This window comes from Bactrocera oleae, chromosome 6, assembly GCF_042242935.1.
Source record: "Bactrocera oleae isolate idBacOlea1 chromosome 6, idBacOlea1, whole genome shotgun sequence".
Classification (NCBI taxonomy): Eukaryota; Metazoa; Arthropoda; class Insecta; order Diptera; family Tephritidae; genus Bactrocera; species Bactrocera oleae.
Genome location: NC_091540.1, coordinates 20000001 through 20016115, shown reverse-complemented (window position 1 = coordinate 20016115; position 16115 = coordinate 20000001). Strand labels below are relative to the sequence as shown.

The following is a 16115-nucleotide window of genomic DNA, read 5'->3' as shown; positions in this document are numbered from 1 at the left end:
CGTGAATGTGGCTACGGGATAGACAGCCATCGCCATTAACTTGTTTCATCATTTGATGAGTTTTGGTAAAAGTTTTACCAAGTTTAAAACAAAACTTAATGTTGGCTCTTTGTTCGATGCTCATTTTCCGACCGACACTACAAATGTAATGTCACATGTAGCGCGATATCTCAGCTGTTATACAAGTCAGCTGTTATATAAATTTTATACGACAACACTGAAGAATACACAATTGAGGGATAACAATTTCAGACAGATGGCGCCACTAGAAGCCGCGTTGTTTAAAAAGTCCTGGAACTTTTGAATTGTACCTTGTATTACATATATTTTTGAATTCCCCTTTTTAAGAAGCTGAATATCAAGAAAGTTTTTGAAATTAATAATTGTTTTTGCATCCAAGGTAATCCCATTCGGTTACAGCGAAGCTATAAAACCCTTGACACGTAAAAAGTTTCCATACTGTAGCATTAGCTGAGATACTTGTAACAATCTATACCAAATTGCATATCTTGTCAAATAAAAAGTTGTCCTTACAAAAAATTTGTTCTGATTGTCCAGTTTATATGGCAGCTATATGCAATAGTGGTCTGATATCGGCGGTTCCGACAAATGAGCAGCTTCTTTGGAAGAATTGGACGTGTGCAAAATTTCAGTGAACTGGGACTTGTTCAGACAAACGAACAGACGGGCATAGCGTAATCGATTTAGCTCGTCATACGGATCGCATACGTATGCATATATTTAATAGGGTCTCCGACGTCTCCTTCTGGGTATTACGAACTTGGTGGCAGACTTAATTTACTCGTACCCTGCTAATTGTATAAAAATTATATTTTCAAGATTAGCAAGCATATGCAACGTCATACAACTTTAATCTAGACGATGAGAGCTCATTGCTAAACAAATATTCTGATCTTTTATTAATATTTACTTTATGCCAACGCGAATCACATAATAAAGATGCGCCATCCGGTTGAGTCAATTACGTATAGAACTGAAACAAATACCCATTTTTCTACTTCATTGAAACTTTTTCAACCCCTCTGGTCGCAAGCGCAGCTGTTAGAATATTCAATTTCATAGACTTATAGTACTGGCAACATCTTATTTTGGCAGTTCATAAAATTTAATTCTCTTCATTTTTATTTTCATTTCCGCTTCCGTCGCGTTTGTCAATACAGAAGGCTGCGACAGTTGCATCTTTTTCACTTCCCTTTTATCTTAACAGCTTGCTAAGGTGCGATGCAGAGAAGATACGAAAACTAAACTCTGCTTTTTTGCGTGTTAATCGTTTAAGTTGTCTAGTATGTATGTGTTCATCATCTCCTTATGTGCAAGAAATATCCAATGTAGCTGCTTTGTCTGTAACTTCGGGCTGGCATAAAACAATGTCGTTGAATTCGACATGTCATTTCGATGTTAAGTCAAACACGCTAGTATCAGTAACAACTGGACACAGTTCTTCGTATTCTTTCTTCCCGCATTCTTACAAGTAACATTTGCCGATGAAACAAAGTTAGTGCAACGTCGGTTGGCGTGCTGTTGCCCGAAGAGTCCATCGTTTCCTTGTCAATATTTTTAAAATGGCGCAACATTCTCTGCTGACAAGCAGAAAATCATCTACAGAAGGTTGAGTAAAAAATATATGACAATGTGACAGCGTCACGGTTGCCTGTATGTTACGAAAAGTGAATGATGTCAGAGGTACGAGTGTGTTAACAGTAACTAAGCATTGCGTCAGAGTCGTATATGAAATATGATACTACATATATATTATACTATGTAACAAGGGTGGCCAAAAATTTAACTCCGGAGCCACACGACAACAAGTGAGTTTCGAATGAGCCACCGCGAACCAGATGAAGCCAGCGCAAGTCAACTTGCTCATTGTGATCAAAATAATATTTGAAAGGGACTAATTATATGGTACATTTTTCTGTCTGAGAAACTCTTACGCTAAAAGAATAGCTTTTTCAGTTCAGTAATTTTTTTTAAATAAAATACAGTCTCCACTTACCTTTTTCACTAGAGTACCATCAGTTAAATCGTCAAAACAATATCTTACAAATATTGCACATGCGACCAAAAATTAATATATGGCATTTCCAAGCTATAGAGTGTATGAATGAAGTCATTCAAGATGAAAAAGGTTCAGAGTGTAAAACAATAGAGGTAGTTTTTATATCTCTCCAATTCTTCGAAGAAATCCTTACATTACCTAGAGAGAAATAACAGTTCATATAATGTATTTTTGCGTTTATAGGCTCTTTGAATTGAACTTAAATTCGGTCTCCAATATTGCCTTCCCTTCCAGGGGATAGTGGGGAAAGGGTGAGGTTGACAGGGACACAGGGATAGGCATGTATAAGGATGTGTTCAAACCAGATAATCGAGTGGGAGGTGGGTTCTTTTTAGAAAAATTAGATACAAAAAATCGCTTTCCGTCTACCAGACCACTGCAGACCAAGAGGAGATCACGAAATTAAAAAAAAAACCTTCTTGTTTTGACAAAGAGTGTGCTCACAACAAGAAATATTTTTATATACAGATAGCCAAGCAGGTTTGAAATTATTAAAGTCTACTTAGGTTTCATCAAATATATTGAAAGACTGCCTTGGTCTGTTAGTCGATCTAGCATCCTATTTCACGATAAACCTGTAAAAAATAAACATATTATAACAATAGCTGATTCTCGATGAAGTCAATCCCTAATTTGCTCAACAAGCAGGCAAACATGGCATGCATGGAATATGGGCCGCACATGCCGACTATATACAACTTTTATTACAACTCAGTGGATTTGATAAAAAATCTGATTGATTCCTTTCCACCCTAACTGCCCAATGTCTCTTACGTTGGAGTATGGGATGCCGTGGAATATGTCCCATCATCGCATAATCCTCCGCGCATGCTCTACATTTTACCGAATGCATTTTTCCATATCTTAACGTTGAGATCTTAAGGGTAGGTGGCTTGTGATGACCATTTCAATGTTACTAAGCTACCTTTTGCCTAGAAGTAGGAGCTCTTTTATCTATCCACAATCAACACTACCCTAAACTAACTTTGTGGTATGCCCTGTGTTGCTTGTGTTCCAAGACCTGAGTTGTTCCTCTAAAGTTCATTGCTACAAACAACCCTAGCCGGAGCTGAATGGCTTGGCGCAGTTGAGCTGAGTTGTGTCACCGGCTGCCTCCGAGCGTTCCAGCTCGTCTGCTTTTTCATTTCCTTCTTTTCTAGAATGTTTATGGATGCTGGTTAGAGCAGAAGCCTACTTGGTGCCTTATGTTATATCCACAAAGAAAGCCTGAAAGACTGAATTGTAGTAATTAAGTTTGTAACTGTCTTCTGTGTATGGATTACTACTAGTTTCTCGTGGGTCACCTTTACTCGATCCCAATGCCAGCTCAACACGAATTCATTAGCAAGATCGAGTATAATACCATGCCCACAATGACGCCTGGAATAGCTTCAATTACCTAAAATCATGAGCCGACATCCGGCCAATACGCATAGAAATGAGGCTACAACCTTCAGAGCCTTTGTTGAGGTAGTGTTCATTACGCCCATAATCCTCAGTAAGTATACCCGTTGCACCTGTTCATTGGGCAGATAACACTTGTATAAGTAGAGCCATAAGTAAGTGGGGTCACAAACCCCATATTTAAGCAATGGCTCTTCGGTAGAAGCTCCAGATTCAAAGTGATTTGGAATCCCTGCTCTCAATGTGTTCTCTCCCCTTTAGTTCTTGATCTACGATAACTCCGAGATATTTGGCAGAGCTAGAGAGTACAATAGTCCTACCCTTTAAAGATGGAAGATTGAATTGTGAGGGTTTCGTTCTTCTTGTGAAAAGACAGATATTTGTTATCTACCAATTAACAGTTAGTCCTTGACACTCCGCCCAGTTGGCGGAGATCTGATGGGCCCTTTTTAAAGAAGCGATAGCCGATATCAGTGCAGCCGTGCTAGCGGCTATGTCGCTAGAGTGAATTCTCGTTTTTCTAAGGAACTTTCGATTGTCTTAACTACCTCATGTAGGGCGGTATTACTCGATTTTCCTTTGACGTACTCGTGGGGGGGCGGAGATGGGGAGTCAGGGCAACTACAGTGCCACCAAGTGTCGACCTTTCTGCTAAGAAAAAGAAGTGGTATTGTTTTTGCATAGTATGCCGGTCCTTTGCCTGGCCCTGCCGTTGGCATAAAACATTTGTAGGCAAAGATGCTGGGTTCCTGGATTATGGCAATATCAAACTTACTTTTTACTAGTCTGTCGACCAGGTTTGTGGACGCCACGCTGCTACGGTGGCACTTAATCTGCGCTGCTAGCAAAGCCTTAGTACAGCATTATATTGCGATATTAATTTTACTTATTGCGTTATTTACATCAAAACCACAAACAGTGCTGAAATTAAAAATACCGTTTTCTTGGAAATTAAATTACAGAAATGACGAAGGATAAAAAGATTTTCTTTATGTATACACGTATACATCAATGAAGAAAACTTTGAACGACACTCTAAAGAGTAATCTTACCTAACTGTTTTACCTCGCCCAACTCCCGCCGCCGCCACTTAAACGTGTCCAAACTTGGTAACGGTGATAAATCAAAGAAGGCACAATGGGTGGTCTGTGCAAATAAAAAGCAAATTCTTAGTTAATTACACGCACGGGAAGAATCACACCTGCATGCGGGCTTAATTATAAATGGCAAAGCTTTGTTTGCAATTGCAAATTTCTAAAAACATAAATGCAATCAATAAACCGATAATTTATAACTACAATTGCCTTTGTGGGAAATGCAACCAGAGAAGGCGAGCAAAACTTAAACCAAACTTCTTCACTTCTCAAAAATTTAGATTTAGAATAAAAAGTTGCATATCAAATTACATCTTTAATGTTTTTATAATTTCACGACCAAAAAACGGCGGTAACCAAAACCCTTTAAAATACTACAAATAAACCAAAGTATTAGCTGCAAACCTGTAATTTAGCGCCGGGCTTTGAAGTAGTGCGGGCATCTGCGGTTTAAATTTTATAAAAGTGGACGTTGTCTCATTGTCTAATAAGTTTAATGTGATATCTCACAAAGTACTGAAGCTATATTAATCAAACTCGTGGAATACAAGTCCTTCTAGAACCTCTGCATAGAGTGTGAAAATAAATGAAATGGGATGATAGTCACGCCCTTTATTTATTTGACAGTTATTACAATGGAAATTACTGAATATTAACCCACTAAATAAACATGTCCGAAGCATTAAATGATGATGCCACAGAGGGTTTATATTGAAATCATTGTAAAAATTGGACTATTGGCATAGCACCAACCATTTTTAGAGGAAATCCTATGTCTCAGGGACTACGCGAATAATTTCATTCAAAATTTTACGCTTAACTTTATCCTGGCACCCTTACATTACAGTGTGACAATCGAGAAAACCCCTCGCGGAGTTTAAATTCCATATGATTATTTCACTTTATAATATAAAAATCGAGCTCCAGTGAAGATATCAGAATAAAACTTTCCAAAAGTAGTGCTCTTGAGGTATCCTAGACTGTTCAAATATAGACAAAAACAAACATAAAATTATATGCACTTATATTGCAATACGCATGCATACAAAAATATATTCTGCATTGATAAAATGCAGTAAGCGATTATTCATTGATTTTATACATAGACGTTAGGTCGAAATCGAATCATAACTTTTCAAGTCCACAAGGAATTAATATCCGGCTGCATGAAGTTAAGTGGTTATGTTTTTTAAAGCTAATATTAATCAGAGATGAATATGAATGAAATCTGTATGGATCTTGGTCTTTGGAGCATATCACTAATATAGTGATATCCGATTCTCGGGTTGAGTTTTTCCTTATATTCCCGATATACTAAATTTAGCCCCTTTGTTTGAGTTTATATAACATATATCTCATTTGATTTAATTTAATTCGAAAACTTAAATAATAAAGGCTAGAAGATCGCCCCTAAGCAATAACAATGAAAGCCTTTCCTATGGAAACTCTTCAATACCTATTTGGTTTTCACAGAACCCGAAGTTTGTCTCACGAACCCACGAATTTTAATAACAAACTCAATATAGTCATCGATAATACCGAATTGACCATCTGAAGCTCTAAACATAGTTTCTATTTGAGCACTATTCGCACATGAAAATTGTATATATAAATTGTTACGGCGTCTTTCCATATAAATATTCGTACACCTATACATGCTTATAAACCAGGCAGACTCACTTCAATGTTCGCCACTTCCGACTGAAGTTTCCGGCTCAATTTTTCTGGCCGGTAGAATCACTGAATTTGCTCGTTTCGTCATGATGAATTCATAAGTGCAAGAGTTAATGGCTCAGTTGCTGCGATTGTGGTTTGCTGTTGATTCAATGAAAAAGACGCAAATGGAGCCTTGAAGCAGGGGAAAACTTTCGGCTTGGCCCTGAGATCCTCTTCACTGCCCACAGAAGACGTTAGCGATAACTCAACATTTTACAAACCACAGCCCACAAAAGCTCCGGCCGACCGACTTTGGTCGAATTGTGAATTCCCAACGACCATGCAACCAAGAAGCAGAAGGCTTCAACAGTTGGGCGTTGTCGGGCTGAAGGAATGCTTTGCAGCTGCTTCCACGATAGCTTTCAATTCACAGATGCGAGTTGTATATCTTTGATTCCTCTTCATACTTAATGCCGAACTGCTATTTTTGCACTGTCGACAACTTTGTAGTCTTAATATTTAGTAATTTAATTTATTAATTTGTGCACTTTCCGTTTCTCTTTCAGGTTTTGGCTTCGTTACATTTCAGAGTGAGGATGTGGTAGATAAAGTTTGTGAAATTCATTTCCATGAGATCAACAACAAAATGGTGAGTGCTCACATATTTTCATTAACTTGTTTCGGCCATCTTGGTACTATCAAGATGGCCCGCTCTTTTCTTTGATAGAACCACCAAATTTGACCAAACTTTCATGAAAAAATTCTGATGTTGCTTATTTGGTTATTTTTAGGTCGAATGCAAGAAGGCGCAACCAAAAGAAGTCATGCTGCCGGCCAACTTGGCCAAGACGCGCGCTGCAGGTCGCTCTGCATACGGTGAGTTGGTAGTTTGGGGCGGTAATGCCAACGGTGGCGGTCTAATCAGTAGTACATTTGCCACTGCGACACACCACAATATTGCCGGCGCTGCGGCTGCCACCAGCTCAGGCGCTCACCACCACCACCATCATCATCACCATCCGGCACATCCGCATGCCGGCATTTTCGGCGGCTCAAGCGTGGGCGCTGGCGCTGGTGCGCCCCCAGCATCCACCTCGTTACGCTACACACCATATTCCATACCGACACACTTTTCGGCGGCTGCTGCGGCCGCTGCTGCAGCCGCTGCCAATCACCACCACCAGCAGCAGCAACAACAACAACACCAACAGCAACAACAGCAAGCTGCTGTGGTGGCGGCAGCCGCTGCACAGCAACAACAAACGTTAGCCAATGCGGTTGCAGCAGCCACCGCCGGCGCTACACACACTCTAATACCACTCTCGGCTAACCCAGCAACTGTTCAACAATCGGCGGCTGCACCCTCATTACTGCAGTACGCCGCTGCAGCGGCGGCAACCAACCCACAGGCAGCTTCATTGTACGATGCTGCCGCCATTGTTGGCTATAAACGCCTGCTGGCAGCTGCCGCAGTCGGCGGCCTACGCGCTCCAGCTGCGGTGGGTCATTTGGCCCCGCCAACAGCAACACAAGTACGTCCAACGCCAGCGGCGACTGCAGCCGCCTCCCTCGGCTATCCATTAAGCGATTTACTCTCAGTGCAAGGCCTGGAAATGCCAACCACAGCCACACTTTATCAGCTGCCGGGCGCCAATACGCTCGGCATCTGACCACCAACGGCAGTCATAACCCAGCTGCCGCGGCCACAGTAAAGAATTGCTCGAGGTGTAACTACACGCACTCGCTTTAACGGTGCTATGTTTGTGTTTCAATAGCAGGCGCCTTTTCGCGGTTGAATAGTTGTTGGGCGCGAGAAATACATACAGACGACACATATGGCGGGGCGCAACATTCCATTAAATTGTGAAATTTCCCAAGTGAATGACATTTTACACTTTGTATTAATTGAATACAATTAACGGTATTAAATTATTTTTTGGCCTTGTTGCAATAATGCGCAGTAAAGTTGCATAACACGGAAACGACCTGTCAATTTGACAACTCACAACATGTCAAAAGAATTCACAAATGAGTGCGCATACATATGTGTAATATATAAATATATGTGCATCTATATACATGTATGTATATGCGCACACATTCATATGTTATATATTGAAGTAAAGATATTCTGCAGTAAAATCAATTAGGTATAAACTATTTTAACATGAACCTCATGTGCAACTAGCTAATCAACTGGTACCGTATGAGATGGCAAATGCCAGATTTCTGTCAGAGTCCCATACCAGTTCAAAATATGCACAAACTATTATAGTTCAATTATGGCATAATCTACATGTCATATGCAATAACCTCTTCTATAACTTGTCTGCAGACCTGGATTTTAGGCTGCACTAAAGGCTGTGTTAAAATTTCTGACTAGTTCGATGATTGATACTGCAGGAAATTTCCCTCAATAATGCACCGATGGGTACCTAATAATATGACAATGGCGCTCTCTTTGTGCAACTCATACAATTAAATAATCGGAATACACATACACAATAACATACACATGCATAACTTTCAGCTACAACTTTAGAGAGTGATTATGCATACACCCACACAGGCACAACTAAGTATATATATAAATATATATTTTTAAATAAATATTCGCTAGCATTTAGCCAAAATGTACTTGTAATATTCTTAGGTTAAACGCGAAATCGATTTGCAGCTCTAGCGCTGCATTATTATTAGTAATAAGACTTGCTCTTCTGTACTACATATGAAATGACTAGTTATATAATATAGCCAATATTCGTACTTATCGGAAATTTCTCTAACGAAACAAGCAAACATATTAGATAAATTATAATCTTAAATATTTTACAATTTTGAACTCATATATGTACATGTGCGTCCAACGTTTTTATTACTCATTAATACAACTATTAGGCTTAGGAAATGGAAATGTCATCTCTGGCTTTTGTTGGAAGTGCCAAACTGCTTACATTCCGATGTATCAAGATGAAATCGCATACAAAATGAAATCAATAAAGGAAATGCTTACATCTTTCCGCTGTTCAAGTTCTCAAGTACAATTACAATTAAAATGTTTTGTTGCTTTCAGATGTAATTTGTATACCAGTCGGCATCGAACTGCTCTCCTGTCTAAAGAATTACTTGGAAAAGCAACAATAAATTTATCGTATTGAATTCGTACAAAAAAGTATGCAAATACCTCATTAAAAAAAACTTGGTTTTAATAAAAGTGCTCGTTGTTCGCCACTTTTTTTTCCTTCACCTCATTACCCCAAAGGTGGTGTCCAAATTTTTGCCGATCGAAATTCAAAGCAATAGTGATGCGAATCACTTTTTAAGTATATCGCGTTGCCAACCAGTATCAAACTAATCGACCCCGGGCCATAGCAAAATGCAGTTTATCGCTTATTTGAGCTTGTACAGCAAATTGATAAAACAGTTAGCTCTCCTAAAGTTTTACCCGAACACGGTTGAGCTCAAATTAGCTTAGCAATGAACACAACAACAGAAGCTATAGATTATTGTAATAAAAATAATAAAAAATAGTCGATATTTCAAATAAGTGAACATAAATGTTTTCCCGTAAACGTATACTAAAATTACATAACAGTTCTAATGTTACTGTTAGGCCTAGATTTATTAATCACACACACATACAAAAAGTATGTAGCTAGAAACTGCTAAATTTGTATTGTCCAATTTTTGTACTATTCATGCATTAGGGGTTTAGTAGCCAACTTGAATGAAAGTTCGCAAACTTAATTAAGTTATAATAATTAATTACCACGGAGTAGAGGTAATTGCATATTTAAATTGTAGAGTTGTAGCCAAACTCAGTCGCTACCAAGAAATTTTAATTGATTCAACATAAGTACTTAGTAAGCAAAATCGAGTCAAAATTACGATTAATAATATCAAAGGCTTACATAGCAAGCCGTGAAAGCCACACAACCTAATTTATAAATAAAATATCTTTAAGCAATTCACAACCAAATACGTAGACGGAAAGTGATGCGTTCTAGGTATGTTTTCACATAGATAACAACTCAGAAATTATTTAAATTTTGAAGCATATTATTAGTTTTGTTTAGCATTTATATAAAAAATTTCAATGTAATCCTGTAACTAGTTGGGCCAATATTGTTAAAGTCTAAAATATGCCAAGACGTAGTTTGTAAGGCGCATTTATAAAATGCGTCAATTATTTTATATACTTTCGTGTTTCGTAAGTGCTTATAAATAGTTGTAATAAGGTGATCTGATCAAAAAAACCCGCTTGTATTGGAAGATGATTATATCGGCAGGCCAAGAAAGCAGTTATGTCTCATTAGCAGCTCCGTTGAATTATCGACCACGAACGAATGCGAACATGCCATGCATTTATCCACTTAACTTTGTTTGCCAAATTAAATTGTAATTGCTTTATATAATTTAAAAGAGCCGTGTCGACAAATGATAACTTAAAAATAAGTGAAGGCAGTAGCGGAAATGCTCAACAGCACGTGTGTGGGCATTGCTTAGGACACGTAGCACCGTGGTCGCGAATTAAGTGGTGCACAACAACGAAGGCCCGGTTATTCACGAGCACTCCAGCAGTGGCGTTGGTGCGAGAAAGCAGCCAGCAGCAAGGGCACGTGCTCGCCATGAAGAGTTAAATGACCAGTCACTATCTACGTACAGAAATTGTCCAAAGCACTAGTCGCTTAACATTCACATGTAGTATGAGACTTAACTGGCGTTTTATTTTACAATTTCTTATTCGTTTTCTCCCAGTCCCGTTTCGGTTTTTGCTTCATAGTTTGTAGCTTCACTTAGTGTGTTTTTTATATATCAAGCATATATGTTTGCCATATATTTCATTTTTTACTTAATCATAAAATGCATTTAGCTTTTCCGTTACTTTAAATTTTTAGTTCTTTTATCAAAGTAACAATTAGTAGTGTGTTCTTTTTAGCGACAGCCACGCAAGCGAACAACGTGCTGGTTACGGGGCGTATACGTGACATCGTACTTCGGCGGCTCTCTTTGCAGCGCCAATGCATGTGCGACACGTATTGAGCATCAAATAGCCACACTTTTGCTTCGTTGTGTGCGTGTGTATGTGTGTGTGTTTAGTGAAAACAACATTTAGCGTAAACTGTAAAACACTCACGTCTCTGTAACTCTCCAATCATTAATGAATATTTACAAAATATTTAATTAGATATGCGAAAGAAAAATGTATTACTTCATAGAAGAGTCGTAACAGTATTATAATCAATGTGTAATTCCGTGTTTAGCAACATACTTAGCCACTAACATAATTTTTCTTAACCTTTTAAATTTAAATACAATTTTATACCGTCTTTTAGAATTTAATTACAACTCAGTCGTTGGGCGTGCACTAGGCACGAACCTCGAGAACGTGTAGCGGTAACTGCGTCGAAGCCAACGAGCGATTGGCGATACGAACAACTCAATGGAGCCGTAGCTGGCATAGTTTTAAGTCAACAATTATAATAGACAATTATTAATTTAGTTTCACGATGTAGTCTTAATGCAGAAAGTAGTGCCATCGCAAATGTGATACGCGCTGATTTTGGGTTTACCGAAAAACGTTACATAATTTGCCAGAATTTAGTTTCCTTTCGAAATTACCGCAGTAAATAGAAAAATGTTTGTATGAAAAGTATCATTACTTCAGCGCTGATGACATTTGCTTTTGCAATACTAAAGAAATCTAGATGTACGATCAATTAACTAAATATTACTGTTTACGCTATAGTTAGAACTCGTACTTGTCCGATCGTATGTATTTAAATGTAAACATAGCCTTAATTTTACATTAAATTACCATAGCCTACAGATTAACACTTTGTTCACTAACACTAACATTCTTAATTATATTTAAGTGAGTCTAACAGACTTTTATTATTGATCTTATAAAGCACTCCCGAGCAGGGTTGCAAATAATGTATTAAAATAATAATTGATTTAACACTTGAATTAAATTTTTTTTATTTTATTTTTATTTTTCCCACATACTGGATTGAAAAGTAAAAAAAAATTATTTCCAACTACCGGATTGAAAAATAAAAAATGGAAATTTTAATCCCAAGCATATAAGTAAGAATTAAAAAAAAACTTGATTTAGAATTAACATTTTTTCGCGTTTGCGTTCCTCATTTAAATATAAAAAAATTTGAACTTTCAATTTTTAATCCCAAACATCTTGGATACAAAAATTAGATTTTTAATCGGGATTAAAAGTTAAAATTTACTTTTTTCTCCCCACATTGGATTTAAAAAATGAAAATCTAATTTTAGAGCCAAAATTTTTTAACCAAAAAATTCGCAACCCTGTTCTCGAGGACCTGTAATGAAAATAGTTATGTATTGTATAATTGAAGGAAAAGCGAATATTCTGACTTTCAAAATTTCAAGAGTATTTATTCACACATTGATCTCAAAGGCTTAATCATTTTAGACACTCGGTCCGACAACATAGGCCGAATAAGTTCTTTCTTCTCCTTGAATATAAATATAATAATGGATTATTTCTTCTCACAATTAACAAATTCGTAACAAAGGTGTCTCGGATACGCCGTGTCGCAATAAACCCGTTTTGTATTTGTGTTTCCACAACGGTAACTAATTCCGAGTATTAATACATTTATACCAAAATTGGAATAATCAATCCTTAAAGCAAATGTTATCACATTGCCTCATTAGCGGCGGGTTTCTCTACAAAAGAGATATAAAAATTCATTTTCAAATACAACTATTTCCGTGCATACTTCTGATTGGAATTTTCGGCTTTTTAATGGAATATATTTTGATTCGCAATTTTGTATTACGTTTAAAATAAATCAAGATGTTGATCGGAATTGTTTAAAATCACAAAAACTCAATTGTGTAATAATTATATAAGAACTAAATATTTATTATTAACAAATATAAGATCTAGCTAATAATATATATACTTGGAGTAGCGCGTTTTCATCATAACTATTCAAAAAAATCCTAGTTATAGTGTCTGTATTTCTTAAGAAAATTTTCTTTTTTCTTAGTCTTAGCATCAATGTAACTTATATAATCAACATAAACGTTATAAACATATATATTTTTACAAATTCTCAAACTTGAAGGACTACTAGAGTTTTTCATGTTTAAATTCTAAGCCTGTAAATTAGTGTGGTCTTTAATATGAACCGTGTATTCTTTTCTATCTCCTCCCTTCACAACAGATAACATCATGTGGGGACTGGGGACATTACCCGACGGTAAGTAAGAAATTGAAAATAAGCTTAATTAAAAATTTTTCATGTTTGTTTTTCTTCTAAATAATATATATTTACGCTGCCTGTCCTCAAGTCTATTTCGGGCTCCCATTAGCTCAATAATATTTATCTGACATGCGATTATTACCTAGCCATTATTTTGCAAACTCTACTACATAACTCTACTACAGAGTATAATAGCTTTGTTCACCAAACGGTTGTTTGTATTATCTAAAGCTAATCGAGATAGATATAGAGTTATATATATAAAAATGTCTGTCCATTCGTTCGTCCGTCTGTGCAAGCGATAAGTTAGTAAGAATTCATGTGTTATCCTACTCTAAACTACTAAAAGTACGATAACCCATTAAATAAATACGTCAGAAGCATTACATCTACGATCAGAGGAGCCGAAGTCAAAATTGGTCAATGGGCGGGGTACCACGCACGGTTATGTGAAATGCTATACCTCATATCATATCTTCACCAATTTCAACTAAAAATCGTGCATAACATTAATTTCTTATTTTTTATTATTAATCGCACCTATGACTGACTTTTCATCTAAAATCGATCAATCTGTAAAATATATTATTAGAATATAGAGATATGCTTTCCTAATAATAGTGTGTTCGTGTGCCAAAAAGGGGTAAAATTGGGTCAATTGCCACTAGACCCCTTGTTCTTAATATAAATAATTTTCGAACTTCCGGTTGACTCTTAATTTCAATATGAGGTATCTTAATGAAACTGTAGGATCATCTTTCTTTGGTAATGATATGTAGTATTGCCAAGAACTGATAAAATCAGATCAAAATTATTAGAATTTCGAACTAGCAGACTTCATTCCGAATATGAAATGTATACTTTGAATAAGCACACATAAAAGCGCATACGAGTGCGCATGTCGGTGAGTGTGAGTTAAATGCGTCAAATTGCGTGAAAACATGTCCTTACTTAACTACCACTAAATGTTAGTGCAATATGTCCAGCCCCTAGCCTCAATATACCCGATATAGGGATTGCCGACTTTCCACCAGGCTTTACACTATTTATGTTGGCCAATATGTCGGATAATTTAAACAAATTGAGTGGACAACTTTTCCTAAAAATAATGTGGTTTAGCGCTGAATAAGAATGAAATTGGTCTAAATCCAATAGACCTAATATAAAGAGTACCAATTCTCCGGTTGACCTCTTGCTGATGTACCCAATATGATTAGTTTAGATCCTTGCGAATTGTGAAAGTATAAAATGTTCGGTTACACCCGAATTTAGCCTTCCTTACTTGTTTGTATCTAACTAACTCAGAAATTCCTTTCCCAATGAGAGGAAAGCTCGTGATAATTATTAAAATACGAATTAAACAGTCATAACTACAAACTATTCCTCCTATTTTCAAATTTAAATTATATTACTATATTGATAAGACTCTTAACGCCTAAATAACTAAGTCACTTTAAAAATCATTCATAATCGTCATGCTGACTTTTAGCAAGACTTACGAAAATAATTATTTCCACCATTTTCCATAAGCTCAGGCCATTTGGTTACCCACCGAGGATAGAACTGGTTCTTACCCAAAATAGACCCTGTCTATAACCATTGCAATATTAATTCTGCTCTTAAATCTTTGAAGTCGAATTGTTAAATAGTATTCAGTCGATTATACTCCTCTATTTTTTATGTATTAATTTCGGTTTTTGCAAAATCAGCTTTACTTGCCCGCCTTCAGCGAGCGTTTGCATTAAATTTTCTACCGACTCAAAAGGCTAAGTAATGGGACTTTAATTGCAGCCATTGTACCGCATTTACTGACGCATACGTCTCAATAAGCATATTTGAAAACAATTAATAAATATGTCCGGAGCCATTCTCGATATTGCATGCATTAAAGCAAAATGTCTTTCTGTTGTTGAGGAACTGCACATTAGTTTCCAAAATGTCTTCCGTTGGTTCTTGACTTAAATTTGCTTTGCATTTACAAATATATACAGTTATCTACGAAATGGCACGGCACGCACATTTGAGTCAGTGAATGCTTAAACCGTAGACCTTATTTAACATATTGAACTTATGTATGCGAAGCCTTATGAAAACCGGACTGGTAATTTCCCATGCAGTTAATTATTTACAATCAAAGTAATGCAAATGGCACATTTCGGCAAACGGAAACCGGAAGAAAACGCTCAAAATCATCAGCATGCAAAATGTAGTTATACATATGTACTCTGGTTCATGCCTTGGTTGTTGCTCTTTTCAGTGTCGTAGACTCTCTTCAAATCGAGCTCAAATATGTAAAAACATACTTATGAATATGTAAATGCAGCTGCTTATGTGTGCATAACAACCGCAACTCATTGCAATTTGTGCTCGACAAAGCCACAAATATCTTAGAAAGGGAGAGCTTCTGGAAATCTTGATGATAATTCAATTGCTTGCATAAACTTTGATTGCTTCTTGTTTTACTTTTCCACACGGTCATGCAACTCAAAATAATACTTAATCTCGTGTTTATTCTTTATTTCAACTTCAACTTGTACATTTATAAGCGTATATTTGCTTGCCTTTGCTCAAACAATGTTGCATAATTTATTTTGTTCTTCATTTTAACAGGATTTCCGGCAGCCGCCTATG

General features: G+C 36.8%; 2 protein-coding genes across 10 annotated transcripts in view; both read left to right on the top strand.

The window, feature by feature from the left end:
* The window catches only part of LOC106619204 (RNA-binding protein 6), a 425212-nt gene that overhangs the window by 371086 nt on the left and 38011 nt on the right, over positions 1-16115 (top strand). For all 9 annotated transcript variants that reach the window (XR_011397026.1, XM_036360378.2, XM_036360376.2 and 6 more), the window contains 4 exons: positions 6801-6883; positions 7026-7110; positions 13446-13481; positions 16095-16115. The exon at positions 16095-16115 is cut by the window's right edge and continues 63 nt beyond it. Coding sequence is in view for 8 of the 9 variants with exons in the window: in XM_036360378.2 (XP_036216271.1) it covers positions 6801-6883; positions 7026-7110; positions 13446-13481; positions 16095-16115 (225 nt within the window). In the remaining variant the exon portion in view is untranslated. The remainder of the gene's footprint in view (positions 1-6800; positions 6884-7025; positions 7111-13445; positions 13482-16094) is intronic.
* LOC138857685 (antifreeze protein Maxi-like) lies at positions 7122-13474 on the top strand (the record flags this gene model as incomplete). The annotated part of the gene is made up of 1 exon (XM_070111294.1): positions 7122-13474. A coding segment is annotated over one exon (783 nt), but the record flags the coding sequence as incomplete, so codon positions are not given.